Source organism: Callithrix jacchus, chromosome 8 (assembly GCF_049354715.1).
Source record: "Callithrix jacchus isolate 240 chromosome 8, calJac240_pri, whole genome shotgun sequence".
NCBI lineage: Eukaryota > Metazoa > Chordata > Mammalia > Primates > Cebidae > Callithrix > Callithrix jacchus.
Genome location: NC_133509.1, coordinates 138,520,870 through 138,547,168, shown reverse-complemented (window position 1 = coordinate 138,547,168; position 26,299 = coordinate 138,520,870). Strand labels below are relative to the sequence as shown.

General features: G+C 56.5%; 2 protein-coding genes and 1 long non-coding RNA gene across 18 annotated transcripts in view; 1 reads left to right on the top strand and 2 right to left on the bottom strand.

Moving 5' to 3' along the window:
• PPP1R13B (protein phosphatase 1 regulatory subunit 13B) overlaps positions 1–7,842 on the top strand; it is a 121,032-nt gene extending 113,190 nt beyond the window's left edge. For all 11 annotated transcript variants that reach the window (XM_035261637.3, XM_035261635.3, XM_035261634.3 and 8 more), the window contains 6 exons: positions 1,105–1,874; positions 2,696–2,833; positions 2,907–3,040; positions 3,808–3,974; positions 5,435–5,634; positions 6,441–7,842. In XM_035261637.3, coding sequence (XP_035117528.2) covers positions 1,105–1,874; positions 2,696–2,833; positions 2,907–3,040; positions 3,808–3,974; positions 5,435–5,634; positions 6,441–6,482 — 1,451 coding nt within the window. In that variant the 3' untranslated portion in view covers positions 6,483–7,842. The remainder of the gene's footprint in view (positions 1–1,104; positions 1,875–2,695; positions 2,834–2,906; positions 3,041–3,807; positions 3,975–5,434; positions 5,635–6,440) is intronic.
• Positions 2–4,017, bottom strand: LOC144577485 (uncharacterized). Its single transcript, XR_013521618.1, has 2 exons — positions 2,555–4,017; positions 2–2,185 (listed from the first exon to the last, which is right to left on the bottom strand). It is a non-coding gene; the product is annotated as an uncharacterized LOC144577485 (long non-coding RNA).
• Positions 7,843–7,930: 88 nt separating the features above from the next.
• On the bottom strand, positions 7,931–26,288 carry ZFYVE21 (zinc finger FYVE-type containing 21). Of its 6 annotated transcripts, none has more exons than XM_035261658.3 (9): positions 26,083–26,288; positions 14,384–14,434; positions 13,386–13,554; positions 12,368–12,443; positions 12,166–12,257; positions 11,511–11,564; positions 9,270–9,362; positions 8,801–8,943; positions 7,931–8,590 (listed from the first exon to the last, which is right to left on the bottom strand). In XM_035261658.3, exons 1-9 carry the CDS (start codon positions 26,218–26,220, stop codon positions 8,555–8,557), a joined length of 852 nt encoding a protein of 283 aa, XP_035117549.2. In that variant the 5' UTR covers positions 26,221–26,288; the 3' UTR covers positions 7,931–8,554. The 6 variants fall into 6 exon arrangements, with proteins under 6 accessions (XP_035117549.2, XP_035117550.2, XP_002807310.3 ...); XM_035261659.3 differs by lacking the exon at positions 26,083–26,288 and adding an exon at positions 23,408–23,547; XM_002807264.7 differs by lacking the exon at positions 9,270–9,362.
• Between the last annotated feature and the right edge of the window lie 11 nt (positions 26,289–26,299).

The following is a 26,299-nucleotide window of genomic DNA, read 5'->3' as shown; positions in this document are numbered from 1 at the left end:
GTAGAGTGGGCTTATACTCTCCTCTTTGGGAGCTAGGAAATTATACTTTTAATTAAGAAAATACTAATCTGCTATCTAGAATTAAACTTAATTCTTACATAAAAGTACAGTCTCGGGTGTCAGTGTGAGAAGGGAGTGGAAGGTGCAAGGCATGGAGGGAGCCGTTTTGCAGACGGCTCCCAGTTCTCTGACTTCCAGTCTGAGCAGCCACCTCCCTCAGCTACTTAGGAAATCCACCTCTGGGAAGGGTAAGATGTCGAGAATTTCCTCTTTCCCTTCTGCTTCATGGCAACTTGTGCTAGGAGCTGCCCTGCGAGTAGAAGGTAGCCTTGACCATTGGCCCTCCTGGCAGGGGCTGAGCCCAACCCCTGGGCATGGGCGATTTGAGGAGGGCATCTGCTGCTTAGGAGCCTCCCCTACAGCCCAGAGGGGAGGAAAGCCTTGGTTTTGGTTATGGAGCTGTTCTAAGAAGGCAGCTGAGGGAAAATTTCTCTTAGTTCCTCACCCACCACAGAGGCCGATGCTGTTTCCAATTCTTAGGGAGAAAGCTGCGGGTCAGGTCTAGGCTAGGGCCTCCTTCGACATCCCTGGGCATTGGCTGCAGCTTCTAGACTTACAGTTGAGGAATTCCTGGGCCTGCCTCGTCACTCCCTGCACAGGACCTCCCAGGTGGGGGTGCATGTTCCCTTGTGGACAGGGTTCTGGCCATGGTGGGAAAGGCTGAGACCATTCTCAGGAGCTCCTGGGCCACCAGGTGAAACTTTCTGGCTCTGATGAGGTGCATGTTTCTCCATCATCTGAGTTGGTCCAAGAATCAGATGTGTGTTTAGTAGTCTCTTGTCTTTTTCCTTGGCCAAAAAACAGGCAGGTTTGTCTGCAGCAGTGAGAGTTTTCCTCTGAAAAAGACCCGGTTCTGGAAACCCAAATGTCGAAACTGCCCTTTCAGGAGTCAGTGGAGGCTCTAGCAGGAGGAGGAGGTTTCCTCAGAGATTTGAAATTAGGATTGAAGAACAGCAGCAGGTGTCTGCCTCAGCTGTAAGCAGAGGTGCGTATGACGAGGTCCCACAGTGAGGTCGAAATCGCCTGTCCTTTGTGTCCCCCCAGTGTATGGTAAGCCTGTTTTACCTTCGGGTTCAACGTCTCCATCGCCGCTGCCGTTTCTTCACGGGTCGCTGTCCACGGGCACAGCACAGCCTCAGCCACCTTCAGAAAGTACTGAGAAAGAGCCCGAGCAGGACGGCCCCACCGGCCCTGCAGATGGTGGCACTGTGGAGAGCCTGCCACGGCCACTCAGCCCCACCAAGCTCACGCCCATCGTGCATTCACCACTGCGCTACCAGAGTGACGCAGACCTGGAGGCTCTCCGCAGGAAGCTGGCCAACGCGCCCCGGCCCCTGAAGAAGCGAAGCTCCATCACAGAGCCCGAGGGCCCCGGTGGGCCCAACATCCAGAAGCTGCTGTACCAGCGCTTCAACACCCTGGCTGGTGGCATGGAGGGCACCCCTTTCTACCAGCCCAGCCCCTCCCAGGACTTCATGGGCACCTTGGCCGATGTGGACAATGGAAACACCAATGCCAATGGAAACCTGGAAGAGTCCACCCCTGCCCAGCCCACAGCCCCACTCCATGACGAGCCCGTCCCGTCGTCTGATGCCAATGACAATGAGTTACCTTCCCCCGAACTAGAGGAGCTGATCTGTCCCCAAACCACCCACCAAACTGCCGAGCCGGCGGAGGACAATAACAACAACGTGGCCACGGTCCCCTCCACAGAGCAGATCCCGAGTCCTGTGGCTGAGGCCCTGTCTCCAGGGGAAGAGCCGATCCCTCCAGCACCTCTTCCCCCCACCAGTCACCCTCCTGCCACCTCCACGGTGGGTGTCATTGCTAGACCAAAGCCTGGCCTTCCTGGTTATTCATGCAGCCAGGACCTCTGGGGTCCTTCCCTTGTGTCAGGCTGTCCTGGGAGCAGCAGGAATCAGGCATGTCCCTCCCACCTTGAGTTAGGCCTTGTGGGGAGGAAAGACAGTCACACGGTCACACAGACAAATGGGGCATGAAAGGGCAGTACAAATGGGGCTTGGCCACACAAACGCACCGTGCAGCCAAGCCTTCCCCAGACAGCTGGCCAGGGAGCTCCAGGGTCTTTCCTGAGGAAGGGAGCTGTCGCTGGCACCTGAAGGTCCTGCAGGGAAACGAGGGAAGAAGCATCTAGACAAAGGCCCTGGGTGGGGAGGTCAGTGTTGATGGAGCAGAGAGGGAGCCAGGTGCCATCTCAGGGAACCCTCAATGGGGTCCTCTCTGCTAGGATCTGGTGCTGTAGCAGGAAGAACCCTATCGTGCCAGGGCAGGAGCAAGCTGCTGGCTCCCGTCTGCCCCTTTGCAGTCACACGCCATATTCCCTCCTATAGGGTCATCCCAGGAGTAGCCAGAAGCCCAAACACAGCCATGCCCCTCTGTGAGTGAGCCAGGGACTCAGGCCCCAGAACAGTGCTCTCCCTCCTAGCGAGCACAGAGTGGCCCATGTGGCCTGGCCCTTATTTGGGGCAGTTACCTGGGTGCTGCTTCTGCCTCTCCAGAGCGCTGTGGAGCCACTGTGTTTGGGCCTTAGTCCTTCCCACTCTTTCCGCGCAGGCACGGGTTCTTAGACTCCAGCAGGCCACCTTTAACTGAAAGTGTGCTTCCTTCCCAACAGAGCAAGCGGACCAACTTGAAGAAGCCTAACTCGGAGCGGACAGGGCACGGGCTGAGAGTCCGGTTTAACCCCCTGGCCCTGCTCCTAGATGCATCTCTGGAAGGAGAGTTTGATCTGGTGCAGAGGATCATCTATGAGGTGAGCTGCAGCCGGGCATCCGCGCACACTGCTGCGGGACAGGGGGCGGGGGCTCACAGGCCGTGTGTCCTAGGTGGAAGATCCCAGCAAGCCCAACGATGAAGGGATCACGCCACTGCACAATGCCGTCTGCGCCGGCCACCATCACATCGTGAAGTTCCTGCTGGACTTTGGCGTCAACGTGAATGCTGCTGATAGTGATGGATGGTGAGGCCCATAGGGGTGTGGGGTGGAGAGATTCATTTTCCCTACTGTATGTAAGGAAAGCATGCATGTTCTAGACAGTCAGGGAGCAGGGAAGAGAGAAGTAGAGCAAGCACACCCCTCATTTCATCCCTGAAAGACAGCTGTGGTCGGGGGTTTTTTGCCTGTCTTTCCAGCCTTTTCTCTTGATTGTTTTGTGGTTATGCTCCTTCTGTGCCTCATCATTAACACTGCAGTCTAAGCATTCTGAGAATCATTCTGTTTCCCCTTTTTACATGTTCCATACGGACTATTGAGACTCCAGCCTCGCTGTCCCTGTGGTCAGACATGTAGATTGTTGCACTGTTACTTGTCTGCCTTCAGGAGCTCTGCTGCTGGGCAGGTCCCGCTGGTCTCCTGTCCAATGAATGTTAGGAACTTTCAGACAGCTGTCACTGTGCTGTATTTGAATTGTGGTAAAATACACATAAAATTTCGCATCTTAGCTATTTTTAAATGTGCATTTCAGTGTGTTACGTACATTCACGTTGCCATGCAGTGTCACCTGTGGATGGGCCATTTCTTAACCCAATCCCTGTGTCCCTTTGTATATGGTCTGAAACAATCGGCTGTAGAAATCTTATCATTAAAGAAACAGCACGGAGACCTGATGGCATCAGGCACACGCCTTCCATGAGGTTCTTCCAGGGCAGTCTCTGAGGGCTCATCCTACAGAACACGCGGCGCTGAGGCAGAGCCAGGTCCGCACCTTCACCTGCACTCTCTTCTAGGACGCCGCTGCACTGCGCTGCCTCTTGTAACAGTGTTCACCTCTGCAAGCAGCTGGTGGAGAGTGGTGCTGCCATTTTTGCCTCAACCATAAGCGACATTGAAACTGCGGCAGACAAGTGTGAGGAGATGGAGGAAGGCTACATCCAGTGCTCCCAGTTTCTATACGGTACGCAGGAGAGGCCTGGGGCAGCCAGTGGCACTTTCCCTGGGGCGCGGTGGTGCTGTCCACTGTGGTACTGCCGTGGCAACGGTCAGCCTGTGCCTGAGAAGCTTGAGCACAGCTTTTGTTTTTTCAAGACCTGAGACAAGGTCTCATTCTGTCACCAGGCTGAAGTGCAGTGTCACGATCATGGCTCACTGCAGCCTCGACCTCCCAGGCTCAACTGATTCTCCCACCTCAGGCTCCCAGGTAACTGGGACTACAGGCTTGTTCCTTCACAACTAGCTAATTTCTTGTACTTTTTTTTTTTTTTTTTTTGTAAAGACAGTGTTTCATCATGTTGCCCAGGCTGGTCTCAAACTCCTGGGCTCAAGCAATCTGCCCACTTTCAGCTTCCCAAAGTGCTGGGATGACAGGTGTGAGCCACCGTGCCTGGCACACAGCATTCTCAAGCTGTTCCACCTTCTTCAGGGGCAGCCAGGACGTCTCTCTCAAGTGGAGGTCACACCACCTCTTGTTCTCATTCCTGAAACACGTTTGAAAGTCCATGTTGTTAGAAGGGTTCTGTGCCCGATTCCCAGGGAAACAAAATGACTTGGCTGTGCTTTGCATAGATGTTCTGTACCCTTGCTTCTGGAAGCAGGGCCAGCTCCATTCTTGGGGTGGCCTGGGGGCCTGGTCATTCCCCAGAAACAGGATGAATGAGGCTCATGTCCTAATTAAGCTGCTTTAGCCGGGGCTGGATTTTCTCAGAGCTGGGACATCTTCTCTATTCTGAGTAGTCAACAGTCACAAGTCATTTACTCCACACATTAATCGAGAACATACTGTGTGCCCTAAACTGGACCCTGGAGATAAAGTTATCCAGGTGATGCCCTCGGCCCCAGCCCCACAGCAGAGCCAAGCAACAAACGCTAAGGCTGTGTGGTAGGGCTGGGGAGGCAGCAGCACAGCAGCCCCCAGCTGAGTCCAGTCAGTGTGAGGAGGAGGCTGCATTTGCAGTGGCACCACCAGAGGGGGGGAAGCTCCCCACGGTCACCACAACTGAGCCTTGGACGCAGCGTGTCCTGCAGAAGGGCCGTTTCTCGGGGACCTACGAGTGGCTGCTCAGTCAGCAGCCACAGCTCAGTTGTGTATAGTTTGTTCATTGCCATCCGAGAGCAGCCACAGCGGCTCTAGTTAATGACTTTAGAAATCCATTGTCACTGTGATTGCTGAGTGTCAACTTAAGAACAGCACACCTTTGTCCTGTCTGTCCAGTAGGACTTAGAGAGGGCTAGCAGCGGGAGCAGCACCGGGGCCGGGTAGGGGAGGTGTCAGGCAGGGCCTCACCTCCAGTAGTCTCTCATCTCCACTGCTGGTCTCTGTAGGGCCTGGCGAGAGCAGCCTCGGCAGACGCATGACTCTGTCCCATTCCTTGAGCAGGACCCCTCTCTGCGGGCCTGACCAGTGTTCTGTGGTTCCAGGGGTGCAGGAGAAGCTGGGTGTGATGAACAAAGGTGTGGTGTACGCTCTGTGGGACTACGAGGCCCAGAACAGTGACGAGCTGTCCTTCCATGAAGGGGATGCCCTCACCATCCTGAGGCGCAAGGATGAAAGCGAGACTGAGTGGTGGTGGGCACGCCTTGGAGAACGGGAGGGCTATGTGCCCAAAAACCTGCTGGGGGTGAGCATTCGGGTTACTTGCTGGGAAACCAGTGGTTCTTGTCTCCCTACAGCATGTGTTCCTACCCTGCTGTGGGGCTGGGGAGGGAGGCTGCCCTTCTCTGAGCCTCAGCAGCCCTCTCTGTACAGGGGGAGGTACCTACTTGGCAGAGCTGACCTGAGGCTCAGGCAGGGCCCCAGGAGGTACCCAGGCTGTGCTCCCGCCATGGAGGCCCATATGGAGGCCGAGTGCCTCAGTGAGGGGCTGCTCAGTGAGCTTGGCTCATGATGAACTTCAGCAAGCAGGCCTGCTCACCTTACCCACACTTTCCCCAGGCTAGAAATCTCTGCGGCCTAGAAGTTGCTGCAATGGAGGAGGGAGGCGGGACTGTGCAAGCTGCTAGCTCTGTGTTGGACTTGTGACTCCACCAGTCCTCTGGCAGAGGGAGCTGTTTCTGCCCTCTGTGTGCCCTACAGAGCTGCCAGGGCCTTGCTGTTGAGCCAGCTTCTTGGCCAGGCAAATACAGCGGGGAGCCAGACAGAGACCCTTGCCCAGGGGAGCTTATGACAGGCCATCACAAGTCTTTAGGCAGCATGAAGTGCTGGGTGTGAGAGACATAGGATGTGCCCCCACCCCTAGAACATCCTGTTTCCCTCTCAGCACTTCATGCCACCTCAAGACTTTCAAGGGGGGTGGGTGGGTCTCAGTGCAGAGGTGCAGCTGAGCATACGCCGAGGGAGAAGGTGCTGCGCGGCTGTCCGGTGGCCGAGGTGAGGAGCAGGGGTCAGCGTGGCTTCCCAACCTGACCCGGCTCTGTTGCTTCCCAGCTGTATCCACGAATCAAACCCCGACAGCGCACGCTCGCCTGAACTTCCTTTTGGAGCACCGCGTGGTCTCGCCAGCTACCAGGAGCCGCTGAAGAGATGATTCTGCTGTTTTCCCAGGAAAGCTGAAGCTAGAAATGGTCTTAATGGTGCTCACTTTAGCAAACAGCGTCCACAATGTGAATCCTGCAGTTTCTAGGTGAGGCCCTTTCTCCAGTTTGCCCCTAAGTGGGAGAGGTACTTTCGCCTCCAAGGACTGAATTTTGCCAATTACTGTAAATCCAAATGAATACCCGCTTTCCGAACACCCACCCCTCTTGCCAGTAAGTCCTATAATTAACCCCTGGTTGGTTGCCAGTGAAGACAAGCTCTGACTGACTTGGCCCCGAGGCTGTCACCCTCCAGCAGTGAACCCTGTCCGCTGCTGTGGGGCCCGCCCCCCTGCGACAGCCCCTGCCTCCTGTCCCAAATCGGACACTCATCATCCTCCCCACACATGATCCTTCTTCCCTTCATCGCCAAAGGAGCCTCTGTATGGAAACGTCTGTCCAGTGTGCTACCCAGTGTGTATGCCTCCCAGCGACTGCCCTGCTTGGCCGCCTTGGGGAGGTTCTGCTTCCTTTTCCAGGTGCTCTGGTTCACCTAAAGGCTGACTGTGCAGGCCCAGTGCTGTGGCTGGACTGCTGTGCCATGGGCACCAGGCCCCCCAAGACCAGGTGACAGTCGGGAGCACCTCAGCATGGACTCTTCTCCCCTGACCTTACAGCCTCTCATGCTGCTTAGTGTGATTCTGACCCTTGCAAGTTCAAATTCCAGTTCTCTGAATGCAGTGAGGCACTGGAGGCCATGGGTGGGGGTTGGAGGCTGGACTGGTGTGAGGGCAGAGCAGGGCCAGGTGGACAGGGCTGTTTGGTGCCTGAAGGATGGCAGGTGCCTGGTGTTGGGAGGGGGAGCAGCTGGGCCAGAGGAGCTGGGGGCAGGGGCCACCCTTTTGCTGCTGGTCTCCCTGCCCAGGCTGGCTGTCAGGCCATCACCTTTGTCTGAGGCCCAGCCTTAAGGCAAGGAGGGCGCTTCACTGAGGTGTGAATTGTACGTACTGGCTTTTTATATACCAAAAGTATTTTTTGACTAGACCATTCAAAGCTCCCCGAACTATGTTGGAAATTTTTTTTTCCTCATTAAAATACAGGCCCTTAGGCTCTATTTTCATGTATGAGTCTTGTGTGTAATTTATGTATAAATGTGTGTAGTGTCACTGAGGCAGCACTGTAGCCCATCACCTTGGAGCATTGACTGTACATAGTGTGGTGAAGAAAAGTGAACTCCATTGTGGAGCAGCCTGGCCACTGCCAGCCCGACGCTGCTGGCGCTGTGTAAATGTGCACAATAAACCCGTCTCACCCTGGCGGCTGTGAGTCTTGTTTCTGGAACCAGACTGCGCTGTGGTATGCCAGCTCAGGTGACCTGGACACAGGAAGGCAAGGCCTTGTCCGTATGTTCAAAATAGGTTTTAATCATAAGCTTCATATACAAATTGCTGTACAGTCATCTTAATAAAGTGAAATAGTGAGTGAAAAGTACAAAACAAAGCTCTCACGTTCCCCTTAGTGAAGTATCAAAGGATCACTCATAGCCCAAATTAGTGACAAGGTAAGTGGCCAGTCTGTAAAGCAGGCTAAGGCAAGTGCTGTAAACTGGCTAGTGCCGGCGAGCAGGCTCCGCTGCAGGTCAGAGGCCTGAGCTCCTACTACCCGAACTGTTTCCGTGAAGAATTAATGAAATGAACACTGACGGGCCAGAACCTCCTAGTAAACCTGGGAACTCACAGAAATGGTATATATTATGCTAAAAATAGTTCAGCAGTAGTGTAGCTCAGTCTCTCCCACCCCCAATTAAGTATTGACAATACACAAATTCTAAAACATGAAGCTGTTTAAAGCATTAATAGACTGTGACCATATTGCACTAGATAAGTGAACACTTGTTTCTCCAAATAGGTGAGCTGCATTTCCCAGCACAAGCAGGATTAATCCCTGTGGTGCGCAAGGAGCAGGCTGCTGTTTCAAGCGACTCGGTCCTGGTGACCGCATGCACTCCAAGCTCAGCCCCACGGAGAGTTACTGGTCCCGAGATTCGTAGAGGAGCTTGGCAGCCTGCAGGGTGATCAAAGACAAGATCAACAGTGAGACCTGCTTGGTCCTACGCCTGGCGGAGCCAAGCCTGTGTACATTTCAGGGGATATGGCGAGGCAACCGAGTTGATGGGGAACAACAGGTCGGGGGGAGATGGGGGCCTCCTTCTGGGAAAGGTGAACTTTTGCTCTAAGACAAAGGGCCCAGCCTCCCTGGCCTGGCCTCAGGTACCTTGTGCATGGCCACAAGCCACGCCACCGCCTGCCTCCTGCCCACATTCGCGTCCTCCGCCGCTGTCAGCTTCAGCTGGGTCACACCCTCCGTCCCTGGCACCATATACTGCAGGAACATGCCTGTAGCCCGTGCGTTGCCTCCTGGAGGAGGGAGACGAGGTAAGAGGGTCCAAAGGAGACCCTGAATGCCCAGGCGGCCACCAGCCCCAAGGCAGTGGTGGCCAGGACACCTTCCTAACCTTGTGCTGCTCTAAGAGTAGCCTGGTAGTGAGGGCTGGTGCTCAGGAGCACCCAGGGATCACCATCTCCTCAGGCCTCTGGGAGGAGACCCCAAGCTCACAGGGATAACAGCCTGGTGCCTCCAGGGCCCGGGACAAACAAGCCACATCACCAGGAACTGCCTGAGAGGTGCTGCTGTGCCCTTCAGAGAACCCCCAGACAAGGCTGGCTCCTGCAGAGGTGCCCACCTGCGCCCAGGGCTGGGGAAGAGTGGAGGCTACTTCGAGAGTGCCCTGGCCACCGATAGGCCAAGCAGATGCTCAGGGTCACAGCTCGTCTCCCTGTTGAGAAAGCCCCAGGGCTGGCACAGAGGGGATCGACAGTGCAAAGGCCCAGTGCCAAGGAAATGCCACCCCAGCCTGGACACAGGCTATCTCCCCAGACCGGGCACCCATGCTGAGGACTGGTCTGCTGGGACCCGGGCTTCCTGCCTTTGGGCGATAGGCAGCTGTTCCAGTGACAATGACTCAATTCCAGCACTTGCTCCAAGAATAAACCGCTCAAGAGAGTGGCTCTTCAGTCAGGGCTGGTGTTGAAAGAGACTCGTGGGATGCAGCCTCCCATGAACTTGGTGACTCGGGGCTGGGGGAAGCCCCGTCCTGAGCAGTCGACCTCTCGGGAGAGTCCTCCATCAGACACATCTGACATCAGCATCCAGGCCGACTCTTCTGCCGACTGGCAGAGTGGGCGCCGAGACTGCAGGTGGGGATGCAGTGACCACGCTTGCTCGGGAAGAGGCCTGAGCAGCCTGTGATACGCTGTCCCCTGGCAGGCCCCACAACCACACTTTTTTTTTTTTTCCATCTAGCCCAAAACATCAAGAACCACACTTTCTCTTTTTTTTTTGAGTCTCTGTCACCCAGGCTGGAGTGCAGCGGCACGATCTTAGTTCACGGCAATCTGCGCCTCCTGGGTTTAAGCGATTCTCCTGCCTCAGCCTCCCGAGTAGGTAGGAATACAGGCACTGAACACCACGCCCTGCTAATTTTTGTACTTTTAGTAGAGACACGGTTTCACTGTGTTGGTCAGGCTGGTCTCAAGCTCCTAACCTCAGGTGATCTGCCTACCTCAGCCTCCCAAAGTGCTGGGATTACAGGCGTGAGCCACCACAACCAGCCTCTGGAACCACACTTTGATAAGCCACGTTCTGTGGTTAAAGCATGTGCCCCCACCCCACCACTGGGGAACCTTGCCCGGGCTCTGTAGCAGGGCCACAGCTCTGCCCACCACCTGGATTTGCTTGATAGCACCGCTGGATGACAGCCACAGCCATCTGTCACCCTGTCATCTACAGCTGACTCTGCCTTCACCACAGCACATGTGGCTGGAAGACGGTGCTGGGGTCTCAAAGGCTCTAAGGAGACTGGGCAGGCAAGGCTCACCGCACCCCCCAAGCCACCACAAAGGGATGCAGTGCCAGAAGCCATGGGGAGGGTCTGCCCAGGAGGCCATGTCGCCCTAGCCTTGGGAGTATTGGGTACCCTAATCGATGGCCCTCACCTGAGCCTCAGGCTCCGCAGGAGGCAGGCAGAGGGGAGCGCCTGGTGTGACCCCCACTTCTCCAGACCCTACCCTTTGCTCCTGGGCATCTACACCTCGCAGTGTGCTCAAGGTAACCAGCTTGATGCCACCCCGGCTTCATGCATGTCCCTGAGCTCAGGACAAAGGTGGCAAAACACCGGCCCAGGCGTCTCGCCTCATTTAGAAGGCTGACAGAGGCCGGGCGCGGTGGCTCAAGCCTGTAATCCCAGCACTTTGGGAGGCCGAGGCAGGTGGATCACGAGGTCAACAGATCGAGACCATCCCGGTCAACATGGTGAAACCCCGTCTCTACTAAAAATTACAAAAAATTAGCTGGGCACGGTGGCGCATGCCTGTAATCCCAGCTACTCAGGAGGCTGAGGCAGGAGAATTGCCTGAACCCAGGGGGCGTTGGTTGCAGTGAGCCGAGATTGTGCCATTGCACTCCAGCCTGGGTAACAAGAGCAAAACTCCGTCTCAAAAAAAAAAAAAAAAAGAAGGCTGACAGAAGCGCCAGGAGAGTCAAGGGTCCCAGAAGGCCAGGTTGAGCTGGGGAGCAGTAGGCTGTGGTGGGAAGGGCAATGTTGGGAGAGGTCCCCGAGGCCAGATGAGTCCCTGTGGGCACCCATGCTCCCGGCCTCAGCCTGTTCAGAGCTGGCAGGTACTGACAGAGCGCTGTCAACTGTGGGGGGTAACCACAAGACAACTGCTCAGTTGTACGTCTGCTGGGGTGTCTTGATTTATGCTTTATAAACCCATGTAGCAGACCCAACTTCTCCCTTAAGTCAACCAAAACAAGGGAATTCGGGTTTCACAGAGAACCTTGGCATGGACCACCCCGTGGACAGAAGCCAGGTGGCGAGGGCCGGCCACGTGCAGGGAGCCCCGACAAGGAGAAAGAGGCTGACCTTCAAAGACAGGCTGGTTCCCCAGGAGGCTGGTGTAAGCGTGAGTGTCTTTTTCTACGGCAAGAAGGTGGGCAGGCAGTGGAGAGAAGGAGCAGAGAGCCGGTCAGAGAACAGAAAGCAACACGGTTACGGCACGTGCATGTGTCGGCACGGTTTGCAGTTAACGAAATGCGAGCTCCGCATCAGCGGAGCTTAGTGGAGAGGCCCAGGCTGCGCTAGGTGCTCTAGCAGCTCACCAGGGATTTAGTCTGCACAGATGCCCGCGGGAGGAGGGCTGAAGGGATGGCTCCCGATGAGCCACCACTCAGACCTTTTTGGGGATCTCGGTTACTGCATTTGGGGCTTTATTTATCCTTAGTCTGAGTCCACCAATAAACAGAATGATACCGCAGCACATTTAGAGCGGAGGAAATCACTACGACACGCTGAGGCAATTTCCCTTCGTGGGCTTACAGTTCGGTCCCGACTCACCTGGCAAGTCCTAAAGCCAATGAGTAAATGCACGCCCTCCCAGCAGAGGAAAGGCAGGCCGTCCCGGAGACCCAGCAGACCCGACTCCTCAGGGCGCTGCCTGATCCCAAAAGTGCACGCTGCTCTTGTCACCCACGTGTGGCACCAAACCCTCCTGGCTTGGAAAGGACGTGCCAGCATTTACCTCCAGGAGGGAAGCCTTCTGTGAGGATCTGCACGGTGGAAATCTGCGCAATTTCGATTTCATAGTGGCTGTCTCCATCCAGAAACAGGTATCTACATCAAATAAAAGCATCCAAATGGGGTCACTCAGCCTCAGGCCAGTGCGACCGAGGCTCCCGGTCTGTGACAATGCTGCCCTGTGCCAACTAGGGTCTGGCGCTTACCTCTGGTTATTGGAAAGACGACAAATCATAGTTTCAGATTTCTCTGAGTTTCCAAAAGTGACGAGGAAGGTGGCTCCTTGGGAACACAAAAGCAAACGTGAGAACAGGGCCTGCTTCTTTTCCACCTAACCCTTCCCACGAGCACCAGTCGGAGACACGCACAGAGGACAGAGTGGAAACGGCAGGAAGCAAACCACAGCTTTGTTCTGAGGACCCTTGAGCTGAGCAAAAGGCAGTCACGGATCAAGGGTTTAGGAGGAAAAACAAAAGGTCCTGCTCTAGAGGCAGGTCCTGCTCACTTATAAAGTCCTACATCCTTCACAGAAAGGATGCAGGGAACCCGTCGCCAACATCCAGATCCACAAACAGTAAACCCTCTGCTCACACGTCCTAAGAGCTGGCAGCACAGGACCAAGACAGCAGAAAGGAAAGAAAAGCCGACCGTCCAGCCAGGGACCACGCCTGCTTCACCCAGGACAGAGCTGTGGGAAGGCAGACAGGTGGTCCTAAGCCCACAGTGGGCAGGCTGGGGACAGGCGGCCAGAGGCTGGGACAGCAGTGGGGAGAAGATGCTGCTCGTTGCTCAGAGATTCCAGGGGAGGAACACCCTAAGCCCCTGGAGGATGTCTTCCTCCCACACCAGGACCCTGGGTCTGCGTGGTGCTACTGGGCAAAGGTCTCCGGACTCATCAAGGAGCCAGGGTGGTCACAAAGGCCCGAGCACCAGCGCCGGGTTCCACCTGGGGGAACGGGCTGCCTGGGCCCAGGGCCTCCCCTCCCACATGATGGACGTGCCCAGCGGAGTCAACACAACATTTGAGACAACATTCCATCTCTGAAGAGAAGAGAAGGCTCTTTAACTGCTTCTAGATGAATCCAGAAGACGGGGTAGGGAGGGAGGGTGACAGAATGTCAAAGAGAAACAGAGTGCCCTCTGCACAGTCCACAGCATCACCGCAGACACAAGGAGGAGCCGGCTGGCGGAGCGTGCAGGGCTGTGCAGGCCACCTGCCCTTACCGCTCAGGAGCACTTTGAGCTGCTTGTCGTAGAACTCCGCCTCCTTGTGGGACACCAGGGCACACTCGGCGCACTGCCGCACGGGGTCCACGAAGCACATGCGCCGCAGCGGCACCTTCTGGCTGCAGCACTTGGTGCAGAAGCACTTCCCGCAGCGGCGACAGTGGTGCTGGGCAGACGCGGGGGGGACGGGCAGTCAGGAGGGCAGGGGACAAGCAGCCCCGGGTCCGGCCCTTGCTGGCCTGGCACTCCCCGGGCCACACCTAAACACGAGGCCCCGTGCTGGCCGCTGCACACGCACACCTCCTGATGCCAGCCCCCAGGCTCCCCGCCACATAGCAGGGCTCCACCTCACTTGGGAAATGAGGCCTTTTTTGCAAAATAATCAAAATGGCTGCTTTTCCACTCTTTCTTTCAATTACCCAAGTCCCACTGCTCAGGACGCCCTCAGGCCTTGGAGCCACCATGAGCTGGGTGAACATTAGCAGCAAGACACTCCACGAGGGCAAAGTGGTACAGGAACAGGGCTGCACCCCACTATGTGGTGGTCCACAGAATCAGCCCACTTTCCACAGAAACAGGGCATGGCTGACACTCAAAACGAGCCATAATGGTTGGGTACGGTGGCTCATGCCTGTAATCCCAGCACTTTGGGAGGCCGAGGTGGATGGATCAGGAGTTTGAGACCAGCCTGGTCAACATGGCGAAACCCCATCTCTACTAAAAGTACAAAAATTAGCTGGGTGTGGTGTTGCCAGTCTAGTCCCAGCTACTCAGGAAGCTGAGGCAGAACAATCACTTGAACCCAAATGGCAGAGGTTGCAGTGAGCTGAGATCACGTCACTGCACTCCAGCCTGGGTGACAGAGAGAGACTCTATTTCTAAAAAAAAAAAAAAAAAAGCCTTAAGATGATCTCCGACCCCTGACAGAAGGGGCAGCTGTCCTGTTGGGGCCCCTCCAATCCTCCAACCGCCCAAACTCAGTGGCCTCAGCTCACCTTTCTGGTGAGAAAGTCAAACTTGGCGTCACACTGCATACATCTCCGACACTAGGGGAGAGAACAAAGCGTCAAAACCCGGCTCAGCCACTCGCCATGTCACTGGGACAGGGTCACGGGCCGCTGAGAGAGCTGAGCCTGCCACCTCCCCACACGCCCAGGCAGGCCAAGGCAGGCAGGCTTGTGGTGCAGGGCGATGGACCGACCACACGTGCCCAGGCTCCAGAGGTGGGGTGCAGGCTGCTCCAAGGCCTGCAGGAGATGCACCCGGTGCACCCATGGGGTCTGGGCCTGAGCGGGGCTTGGGGTTTGACTGTCTCGCAGCTGAGCCTGCAACCTGGCGTTTCGGGTCCCTCCACGCTGGACGCAACAGCAGTTCACTTTAGTAATGCCTTTTTGGTCCTGGTCCTGTTACTGGAACCAAAGAGCAACGCCATGAAGCAACTATGAAATCCATAGCAGGAGCCAGCCTAACCCAGGAAGGCCGTGCTGGCACCCGCTCCACAAACCAGGGGAGCCCAGGTATAGACATAAAGCTTATTCTGGTTCTTTATTTGGAGTCCTGGCGTGCGTGCCCTGACCCCCACCTTTCAAGGAACCCCCAGAAGCAGCTGAAGGACGTGTGGGCTACTGTGTATGTCGGGGGGGTAGGCACCAGGCCTGGGGTTGCCCTAAAGATGCCTCCTCAGCTTGAGGACCCAGCACAGAGCAGCTCTAAGACTCACCAGCCAGGGCTCACGAGGCTGGACTTTCTTGGCAGAGATTCTACGCACACAGAATAGCCAAGTGCAGACAGAAACGGGAAGGTGGCTGGGCTCAGGGCTAACCAGGAATTGTGACCACACAAGACCTGGAGACTGGGCAGGTGCCCATGGCTCACTTTCCCCAAGGGGTCACAGCCCCAGGGCAAGGTGGTGCTGCCCTGACACTGGGGATGCCCTCTGGGAGGACGCCCTCTGCCTCACGACAGCAGCCAGGAGACAACCGTGCTGGGGACGAAGCTGTTTCTGCTGAGCTGGAATCACATCTGAAGTTTCTTCAGCTGCCTTAGTAGAGCCTCAGACTTACACTTTAAATTGTCTAAGGGGCTGGGCGCAGTGGCTCATGCCTGTAATCCCAGCACCCTGAGAGGCTGAGGTGGGCAGATCACTTGAGCCCAGGAGTTTGAGACCAGCCTGGGCCACAGGGTGAGACCCCATCACTACAAAAAAAATTAAAAATATAAAAATTTGCTGATGTGGTGGTGCATGCCTGTAGTCCCAGCCACTTGGGAGGCGAAGGTGGGAGGATCACCTGAGCCCAGGAGGCAGAGGTTGAAGTGAGCTGTAATCATGCCACTGCACTCCAGCCTGGGTGACAGAATGAGACCCTGTTCCAAAACAAAATTTGTCTAAGGGCTGCTCAGTGGGCCTCACTTCATGGTAACACCCAGAGTCTCAGAGTGATGGCCGGGTGCCACTGGGGTCGCTGCGGCCCTAAGAAAGTGATTCTGTTTATGAAGAGTGACAATGAAGCCAAGTGCTGCTGTGCCCAGAAGGGAGCGGGGTGAGGCGCAGGGTCCAGCCCGGCTTCCAGTGTGCTGCTCACTGCCTGCTGGCAGGGCTTGGCCAAGGCTAGTGGAGGAGGCACCTGCTTTACGAATTGTTAAAACCAATGCGCACCGCCTGGGCCCACCGGGCAGAAGGGACTTGGGGCCCAGCTCCAGCCTGGCAGGGAAGCCTATGGGCCGAGGGTGGCCGGAGCCTTTCGGATGTGGGAACGCCTCAACACAGGAGAGCAGGGCAGCCCAGAAGACACCACATGGCAAAGCATCCCACTCGGAAAAGAGCCCTCCGCAGCCCACACACCTCAGACACTTGGTCAGTCTGCAGGTGAAGGCAGAATTGCAGTCAGTCAGTTAGAAAGAAAACAGATAAAAGATGCTCCCTGAATTTCCACTGCTTCACTTGACAAAAAAAAAAAAAAATTGTCACTGAAGTGCAGGGTACATTTATCAAGCACCCAGAGACACACATGTGGTGGCCTGTGCCAGAGGCCCTCACTGAAGAGGCCACAAGCCCGAGGTGACGCCCCACTGTGGGCAGCCGTGGCCACCCGGCCTCTAAGCTCCCCTCAGGGCTGTGGAGACCTCAGGACTGGCCACAGCCCAACTTCTACAAACAGCCCCAAATGCAATCGAAGGCTGGTAGGCTGCTGGCTGGGCAGGACCGCCGCAGAGACTGCCTCTGGGGACATGGATCCCAGCTCTGCCTGCTGTCTCCACTTAGAACAGCAAGCCAGAGGCATTTACCACGTACAGGGGGCTCCTAGCTTCAGCCTCCCCATGACCACGGGACGAAGTCACCGTGAACACGCTCACCCTCAGCACCAAAGGCACGGAACTCCCAAACATCAACTGGGAAGGCTCCGGCCTGGCCTGGCCTTGCGGCCTCCCACTCACTCCGGATGGCAGCAGGGCCCTGACGCCAGCGTGAGCACATCAGGACTCAGCCGTTGCGAGCTCCCTGCACTAACAGCAGGGACTCCAATACAAGGGGAAGACATTCAGACCTGGCTCTGAAGGAAATCTGTCTCCGTGCATTCTTTTAAGAGTGAAGGACACCATTTTCATGGTGGTCCCCAGATTTGCTGAGCTGGTTACAGCCCTTTCCAAAGCTGGGCCTCAGTGCTGCCCGCCCACTCCCCAGCAGGCCCTCCAGCTGCACATGGGGGCCACAGGCCCCAGGACGCCTCGCCTCCCTCGGCTTCCTGAGAACAAGACCCTCGTGCTCTGGGGTCCTTGGTAAGGATGAGACATGAAGGTCTCAGCGAGGCTGCTACCTGGTGTGACACACACACCCCACTTCGGGTGGTGGGTGGTGAACTAGAAACAGGTGCGGGTTAAATGAGCCGGTGACTGAATGGTGTGACACAGGGGTCCTCTTGGAAGAGATGGAGGTCTTTTTGCTTCTGCTAAGGACTTGGGTGAACACTGGCAAGAATCACCCATGTTCAAAGCGCGGTAATCCTCAAGATATGTAAGAGAAAACCTTTCCTCCACGAAGAGCTCCCTTTTCCCTTCCAGGGGGAAAGAGACCAGGAAATGCCCGGCGAGCGTAAACTGAGGGCCTGAAGTATTCAAAAGGAGGCGAACTGGACGCAGCCACAGCATTGCCAAGAGCTAAGACCTTTATCTAACCAAGAGCCGCCTCAGCGCTCCATCAAGGACAGATGGACTGTACTGGCACCGACAAGCGGCTAACAGGGCTCGGCCCCTTGGTGGGAAAGCTGCTCCCACACGTGTGGCACTGTTCCAGCCCCAACTCTGGGCCAGCGAACATTGCCGGGGCTGATTTCACAACAAGGCAGGCAAGGCCCGTGGGGTCACCAGGGACAAGCACCTTCTGGAACACAGACCCCCCCCCAGGTCTGAGCAGGGGCGGGAACCATGCAACTGCCCAATCCCCCAGTGTCTCAGCCTCCCTGTGGTCTGGGGACCCAGCAACGGGCCCTCCACCACCCTGTCCTCACAGGTTTGAGGACTTTCCCCTGCCCTGCACCCCTCCTCTGGGAAACTCATCCCCTTCTCTGAGCCTCAGAAGATGCTGGCGCGGAGGAGCTGCTCCAATGCAACGCCACGTGAGCCCGTGCTCTGCAAAGGCAGGAGCCTCCCTCCAGCCTGCGGGCCTGCGTGCAGCACAGGGGACTCGGAGACAGGCCACCTCAGGTGCCAGGTGCCCACTGTGCTTAGTTGGGGAAACAAAGTCTGCTGGTCCTGGGACTCTATAGATGCTTCTGGAAGGAGTCCTCTGGGGTCCACAGCCACGTGTGCCCTTACTGTGGGAGGAGAGAGGTCCTGGTTGTGGTGCACATCAGGGGCCCTTCAGATGCCATTCTGCAGCGAAGATGGGCCCGCCGTGACCCATAAGAGGGCCTCATCCCTGCCAAGCTCCACGTTGTCACTGCCCCCACTCAGGCAGGTCCTGAGCATCGTGAGATTCCATAACCAGCCTTTTCTTGTTTCCCTTTGCTTTTAAGCTACTTCCTGGACTTGGAAACCAGGCCTGGCCCACCCCAGCCTTCTGGAAGCATCTACAGAGTCCAGCTGGCAGCTCTGCCAGGGGCTCCCCTGCCTGTGAGCCGTGGGCACAGGCTGGCTGCTCACCTCCCTGCTTGTGCTTTGGCCCAGCCTTGTGGTTGCCCTCGAATGGGTCTGTCAGTTCTGGAACGCTCCACCTGCTGTGCGGTGGCACAGTCCCTGCCTCTGTGTGGTGGCCCCTTCCCTGACTCCAGACATCCATTAGCCATAGAATCTACTAGAATCTGCTAGATAAAATTTCACAGGGGTTTTAACTGTGAGCTCAAGCAAACACGAAGCCACGTTATCACCAGGTTCCAGTGAGGATAACTGTTTATGGTCTCTCCGTGGTGACCCTGGCCCACGGTGCCCGACAGGAGGGCGCACTCTCTCAATATTCTCGGCAGACAGTGCTGACAGGGAACTGCTTTTCACATGTACTTGCAGTTAGTGTGTGGGCAGGCTAAAGGCCAGTTTCTAAATGTAAGACCATATTGTTGGAGCGGTGGCTCATGCCTGCAGTCCTAGCACTTCGGGAGGCTGAGGCGGGAGAGTCGCTTGAGCCAGGAGTTTAAGAGTAGCCTGGGCAACATAGCAAGACCTTGTCTCTACAGAGCCAGGCATGGTGGTGCACACCTGTAGTCCCAGCTACTTGGGAGGCTGAGCTGGGAGGATGGCTTGAGCCCAGGAGGTCGAGGCTGCAGTGAGCCATGTTCATGCTACTGCATTCCAGCCTGGGCAGCAGAACAGTGTGACCCACAGGGGCAGGGGTCCTCTTGGGAGAGATGGCAGGTCTTTCTGCTTCTCATGACTAAGGAGTCAAAAAAAAAAGACGGACCACACCTAGGATTTAAATTTGTCCCCTTAAAAATAGAAATGACCCGGCCGGTGGGGGTGGCTCACACCTTTAATCCCAGCACTCTGGGAGGCTGAGGCGAGCGGATCACGAGGTCAAGAGATCGAGACCAGCCTGCCAAATACCCACCCTGTCAGTAAGCATGCCCCGCAAAGGAAGAGCAGGCACGCAAGCCGGACACCACACCAGGCTCCCACCAGTGCCTCCTTTAATTGGACCCGACAGCTCTGATGTTCAGTGAAGCAGCTATTTTAGGAACTAGGGAGAATATACCAAAGCCCAGAAACCAAGTGTGATTCATCCGTTTTCACCGTACATGGCCTGCAGTGTCTGGAATGCCAGCCTCTCAGTCTGCATCACGTCCCAGGTATACATGTGTCACCACCGGGGTGGGCTGGGGCAGACTTTCAAGCCAGCACATTTGCAGGGGAAACTAAAAGCCCCAAGAACAACCCAATTAAAAAGGCCTCGAGATGTTTAGTGAGAAAATGAATAAATAAATAACAAAGGTGCCCAGTGAGGGCCACGAGGCCAGAGGTGCAGGCTGTGACACACAGAGACGGAGAAGGAGAGTGAGGCAGGGTAAGCTCAGGCAGTGCCCCACCTGCTGCTGGACCCTCTTGCCTAGACCAGGCAGATAAGCCCGCTAAGGGCTGACACTGCTCCCCGGGATGGACGGTGGGACCCAAATGCTCTCCAGGGGCTCTCTCTGCCTGTGCAGCGGCGTCACAGAGGCAGCCTCGGCCCAGGCCTCTCTGGGAACCTGGCACTCACTTCCATAGGATGCCTCCGTGGCCACCCTGCAGGGCCCAGCATAGGCTGGGGGGAGCTGAATGAACACAGGAGCTGCCCAAGGGAAGTGGGGCTCAGAGGGAGTGAGGACCGGGGCAGGCACACGCCGACAGCTCCCACCGGAATTTCAGAACACGCTTCCCCTGGCTGCCTACGGGAGTCGGAGCCCTGGGCGCTTGTCTCCTCCTTGCTGGCCCAGTAAACCAACAGCTGACTCACACCCACCCTGCCAGATGACACCTTCGGAGGCAGTCTAGGCAGATGCCATAAACTAAGCTTCCCATTGGTAAGCAAGATGGCCATGAGCAATATAAGAAGAAACCGGGACAGGTGTGGTGGCCACACCTGTAATCCCGGTACCTCCAGAGGCTGAGGTGGGAGGACTGCTTGAGCCCAGGAGTTCCAGACCAGTCTGAGCAACATAACACGACCCCGTCTCTACAAAATCTAAGAATCAGCTGGGCGTGGTGATGGGCGCCTGTGGTCCCAGCTCCTTGGGAGGTTGAGGCAGGAGAATCACTTGAACCTGGGAGTTGAGCGGTGAAGTGAGCCAAGATCGCACCACTGCACTCCAGCCTGGGCGACACGGTGAGACTTGTCTCAAACAAAAGAAATCCCAAAACCCATCCTCCCTCCAGTGGGAGCACAGACCAGCACAGAGCTCCTCAGAGACCTGCAGGTGGAGACCCGCTGGCCCACTGTCCCGCAACAGAGCAGCTCCTCAGAACCAGCACCCGGCCACCCCGAAAGAGGGGACTTCACAGCACGCAGGAAGCCAAAAGTGCCTCCATCCTCAAGGTCAGTATCATCTCCAAGTATAGTTGAGGTAGCTTAAACGGATGCTCAGAAAAAGTTACCATAAAAAGAACAGAGTTTCAGGACATATGCCTGCCCTCCCCTTGAGGCTGGGGTGACAAAGGACAGTGAGGCCCCACCACGCACTCTGAGCTCCCACACCACTGTGAGAAACGTCACCCACCAGCTGGTGGGCAGGCTCCCATGGTGAACAACTTCTCAGACCCCCCCCAGAATTCGTCAATCAAAAAACAATTTATTTATTTATTTTTATTATTTTTTAAAGATGAGGTTTCACCATGATGGCCAGGCTGGTCTTGAACTCCTGACCTCAGGTGATCCACCCACCTCGGCCTCCCAAAGTGTTGGGATTACAGGCGTGAGCCACCGCACCCGGCCAAAAAACAATTTAAATACATGTATCAGTAGACCTTTATTGAAAGAATCATTTTTAAAGGGTAAGAGCGTAACTCCTACAAATAGAAAATGGACCCATGTCAAAGATTTAACTTATTAGTAAATGACAGAACCAGTAAGATTAAAAACCCAGTTCAAAGGAGAATCCAAAGAGCAGACATGGACACAAGCCGTGAGGAGGGAAGACATGAGTTTGACAATAGATGGCTCCTCTCACAGGGCCCCACCGTGGGGTGTGAAAGAGGACTTCAATTTCACCTCACCTCTGAGGGACGAAATCTACCTGCATCTCAGGGACTGCAAACATGTGCATTACCATCAGTTTTCTAGAATTTTCAGCTGCCAGGCAGTTCGAGGCTAGTGACAGGTGCAGGCACTGACCGCGTGCCGGGAGGGCTACGCTAAAGGTGGCCTCACCTCCCACAGGACGCCCAGGAACCCCGTTTTGTTGCCTCAGAGTCTCAGTGTTTCCTAATATCAGTAAAAGCTCTACAGCCTGGGCAACAGAGCAACACCCTGTCTCTAAAAAAGAAAACGTCCTTAGCCAGCCTCAGGGACCCTTGAGAAGCTCGCAGTGTCCCATGAGGCTGCGCAGGCTCTGGCAGCCCCTGGCACTTCACAAAGTGAGCTTTATCCAAGCCCTGTGATCCTGGAAAACAATTATGAAAGCCCCCCACCCCACAGTGTGCTGGGAAAGCCTTCTGCCGAGAACCACCCTCCCCAAACAAGCCAGAGATCACAGGTGCACCCCTTGTTTACCCGAAACAAGGCCCTCCAAATTCCCATTCTCTGCCCCAGAAAACACCGGCCATTTCTCCCCATTATCAACTAGAACACAATTTCCTTACCTGGACTTTTTTTTTTGAGACAGAGTCTCACTCCGTTGCCCAGGCTGAAGTGCACTGGCACAATCTCACCGTAACCTCCTCCTCCCAGTTCAAGTGATTCTCCTGCCTCAGCCTCCCGAGTAACTGGGATACAGGTGTGCGCTACCACGCCCGACTGCTTTTTGTGTTTTTATTTATATATTTATTTTGAGACGGAGTCTCACTCGGTCACTCAGGCTGGTGTGCAGCGGCATGATCTCGGCTCACTGCAACCTCTGCCTCCTGGGTTCAGGTGATTCTCCTGCCTCAGTCTCCCGAGTAGCTGGAATTACAGGCGCCCACCACTGTGCCCGGCTAAGTTGTGTATTCTGACCTCAGCTCTCTGATGTGCTGGAGGCCCTGGCGCCCACTGTCCCACCCACCTCCCCATCTTGATTACTGCCAGCCTTGGCCAAGCCTCCCTGCAAAAGAGAAGCCCTGCCCGGCCTGAGACCCTCGCAGAACTCGGGGTCCCCGTTCTCCCTGCTGCACAGCCCCGGCCGCCTCTCCTCAGTAACAGTCCTCACTTCAGCTCTCTCCCCACCCGAGTCCGGGCTCGTGATCAGACACCAACGTGCTCTCTCCTCCCCGGTTCTGAATCTAGAATATCCAAGTGTCAACCTGCCAGCATGGCGCTGTGGTCACTGCTTCTGCCAGCACCTCAGATGGGAGGTAGGAGGGGGCACAGCGGCAACGATTTCAAGGATAAGATTCAGGATCTCAGCTGCTTGTGACAAGCCCAGATGGCTGCACGCCCGGACCGCCCACCCCCAAGCCCACTACCTTGCAGAGTCAGACAAGCCCCAGAGATCATCTGAGGTTTCCTTCACGCCCCCAAAGCACCTCTATTCAAACTGGTGTCGCACGAAGCTTTACACACCGCGTCTGCCTCCGCTGCCCCGAAGGTTCCGGAGGAGGCCCCGACTGGAGAAACGACTCTCAGCTGGCTCTGCAGCAGAGCTCCCTGAGAATGTGAGAGCTGCAGGCCGCCTCTGAGAAAGGCGCATGTGTGCGCACATTCCCCAGGGGCTTTCTGCAGCGTTTTAACGGGATAACCCTCATGATCCCCAACTGATAAAACGGCCCAGGTCAGGCACCTGGTATTCAGGAGCAGTGCGATGGGCTGAACTCACACTCCCCAGGCTGAGGACAGAGCCAGAATGAAAACGGACCAACACGTTTACAGATGACGATGAAGCCAGCTGGCACACAGCCACCAAGCCAAGGACAGTATTACCCACCTGCCATGTTCTACCGAATTGTCCTCTGCCCATTTCGAACCATCGCAAATAAACCTATTTTCCACACCTGGTTATGTGCACATTTCAGTCACCTCCCCACAATCACCCCAGTGGCCGCAAGCACACAGCCCACGAAGTGCAGCTCAGTGTCCCTGCAGCGCCGCCACGTGCCGGCGGCTGTCACAGTTACGGTTTCCCTCGAGCCCTCTCCACATCTTCCAGTCCTCACTGCCCCGTTCTCCTCCCCCCGGACACTGTCTTTGGTCACTTCTGGGCTCTAAGACCACGCTCCAATAAAATTCAAAACACAAAACTCAAAGTCCAACTCACTAGAATGGTTCCTCCCGTCCCCCACGCCCACCCAACGCTAGGGCCTTCCTCGGCTGCTCAAAACCCCATTCGTCATCCAGACACGGTGGGGGCGGGGGGCTCTGGAGAGACATCCTGCCGCCACAGGTGGGAATGAATCTTCTCTTCCAGGAGGGGCGCCACCTGACTCAGGTGTTTCAACTCCACTGGGCAGGAAGTCACCGCGGGACTTCCACGCAGCACCTCCACAGAGGCCACGAAGAAAGGCCGGGGAAAAGTGCTAAACAATTCAGCTGATGGCAGAAGGGTCTGGAAGAGGAATGAAGGAGGGAACACAGAGGTAACTAAAAACCAGAACCTAAAATCAGCACTGGTGGAGGCTATGGAGAAAGAAACTGCCTCAGTGGGAACCCCTGCCTCATCTTGGCCACGCTCTCTCACATGCCCCACACGGTTCATACAGCTGGGGAGTATTTCTGTGCCATTAAGAGCTCATGGGTGAGCGCCACAAATACATACGACTTTCACTTGTCAATTTAAAAATACATTTTGGGGGTGGTGGGGGAAAAAGAAAAAAATTAAAAAAAAAAAAAAACATTTTGGTCGGGTGCAGTGGCTTACGCCTGTAATCCCAACACTCTGGGAGGCTGAGGCAGGCGGATCACCTGAGGTCTGGAGTTCAAGACCAGCCTGACAAACATGGTGAAACCGCCCCATCTCAAAAGAAAAAAAAAAAAAAAAAAAAAAACATTTTAAAAAACACGTCACAGGAGAATGACTGGAGCAAAGTGTCTAAAAAACTCCATAGGGTGGCGATACCGGGGACTGGACTCGTCAGGACCCCCTCGGTGACAGGGGAAGGCTCCGTACACTGTAGACGCTGACACACTTCCACACAGCCACTGGAATTCTGTCCTGTCCCAGAGGCTCCGCGGCAGCCCTCCCCGCCAGGCCTCCGTTCCAGCTTCAAGGAACCCAGGTCAACTCGTGCTGCTCTGACTTCCTAAATCCGGTTCCAACATTTGCTTAGTTCTCTCACTGAGGGAATTAAACGAATCTGTAACATGCGTTAAGTATGAAAGTCCTGTTACAGGCCGGGCGAGGTGGCTCACACCTGTAATCCCAGCACTTTGGGCGGCCAAGGAGGGTGGATCACGAGGTCAGGAGTTCGAGACCAGCCTGACCGACATGGTGAAACCTCGTCTCTACTAAAAATACAAAAAAATTAGCTGGGTGTGGTGGTGCGCGCCTGTAATCGAAGCCACTCAGGAGGCTGAGGCAGGAGAATGGCCTGAACCTGGGAGGCGGAGGTTGCAGTGAGCCAAGATCGTGCCACTGCACTCCAGCCTGGGAGACAGAGTGAGACTTCGTCTCAAAAAAAAAAAAAAAAGAAAGTCATATTACAAAAGTTTTCTCTCAGAGTTTTTATCCTGGTAAAATCCGCAGAATATAAGCTGGACAGACTTGTTAGTGCACAGCCAGGGAGAGTAAATGCACTCGAGGCCTTCCTAGCTGGCCGAGGAGCTGGGGTGAGGCAAAGGCACCTCCCATCAGGTCAAGGGGAACCCCATGGGACCCCCAGGGGATGGCCTGGCTGGCTCAGGGACCTCACGTCCACGCCCCAACTTCTGCAGGAGTGACTCGGGCAACTCCCACGCTGCCCGGGCCGCTGGGAAGCGGGTGCAGACCTGCGGTCTCCAAACTCTCCAGTGGGCGACTGCAGCCTCGCTTCCGAGGCGGAGGGCGGTGTAGACGAAGGGGAAAGGGAGGCAGCCTGGCCCACAGGGTGGGTCCTGGCTCTCCTCCCGGCCCGGCTTCTGAGCAGGAGGCGGCTTCGGAACCCAGCACCCGCCCGCGGCACCGACGCCTCTCCCGGTTCCCGGGCGGGACCCCTGCAGGGCCGCCGGCTCCAGCGCTTCCGCGGACCACAAGCGCCTTCCCCGCCGAGCTTGCGAGGAACGCGCGCTGCCTTCCACTTTCTCCGGAGCGAGCCCCGGCTCTCGGGACGAAGTCCACACCCGCTAGCCCAGCACGAACCGACCCCCGGGGCCAGCCCGCGCCCGGAGCCCCGCACCCCGCCTCCCGGCGCCCGCCCTGAGCAGGTGCAGGCCCTCCCGCCCTCCCTGGACCTTCGCACCGGGACCCCCGCACCGACACCCCGTGCGCCTCCCAACCTCCCCGCGGGCGCAGGAGCCTGAGGCGGGGGCCCCGGAATGCGGCCAGCCTGGGGGAGCGCCAGGCGGGGGCCTGCTGGGGAAGGCGCCGCCCGGAGGCGGAGGGGGCGCCGCGGGAGCCTGGGAGTCCGCGGGGCCGGTCAAGGGCTGCGGGCCGGGTCCGAGACGCGGGCTGGGTCGGCGGCCACCCACCTCTTTGTCCGGGACCCACTGCGGCTCCTCCAGGCCGAACGGGCTTCCGAAGGCGCGGTGCTCGGGCACCATGCGCAGGCCGCTGGGGGAACGCACCAGCTTCTTGGCGTCGCGGCGCGCGGACACTTCGGAGGACATGACGCCGCCTCAACCTCTCGGCCCGAGGCCCCGCACACGGCCCCTCGCCCAGCTCGGGGGCAACGCCCGCCCCGCCCCG

Coding starts and splice junctions, on each gene's coding strand:
- ZFYVE21 (XM_035261658.3), bottom strand. CDS start 26,220: ATGTCCTCCGAAGTGTCCGCGCGCCGCGACGCCAAGAAGCTGGTGCGT. Junction 11,565..12,165: donor AGAAGGCTTCCCTCCTGGAG/GTAAATGCTGGC, acceptor TTCTTGCCGTAG/AAAAAGACACTCACGCTTAC. Junction 8,944..9,269: donor TTCCCCAGCCCTGGGCGCAG/GTGGGCACCTCT, acceptor TCCCTCCTCCAG/GAGGCAACGCACGGGCTACA.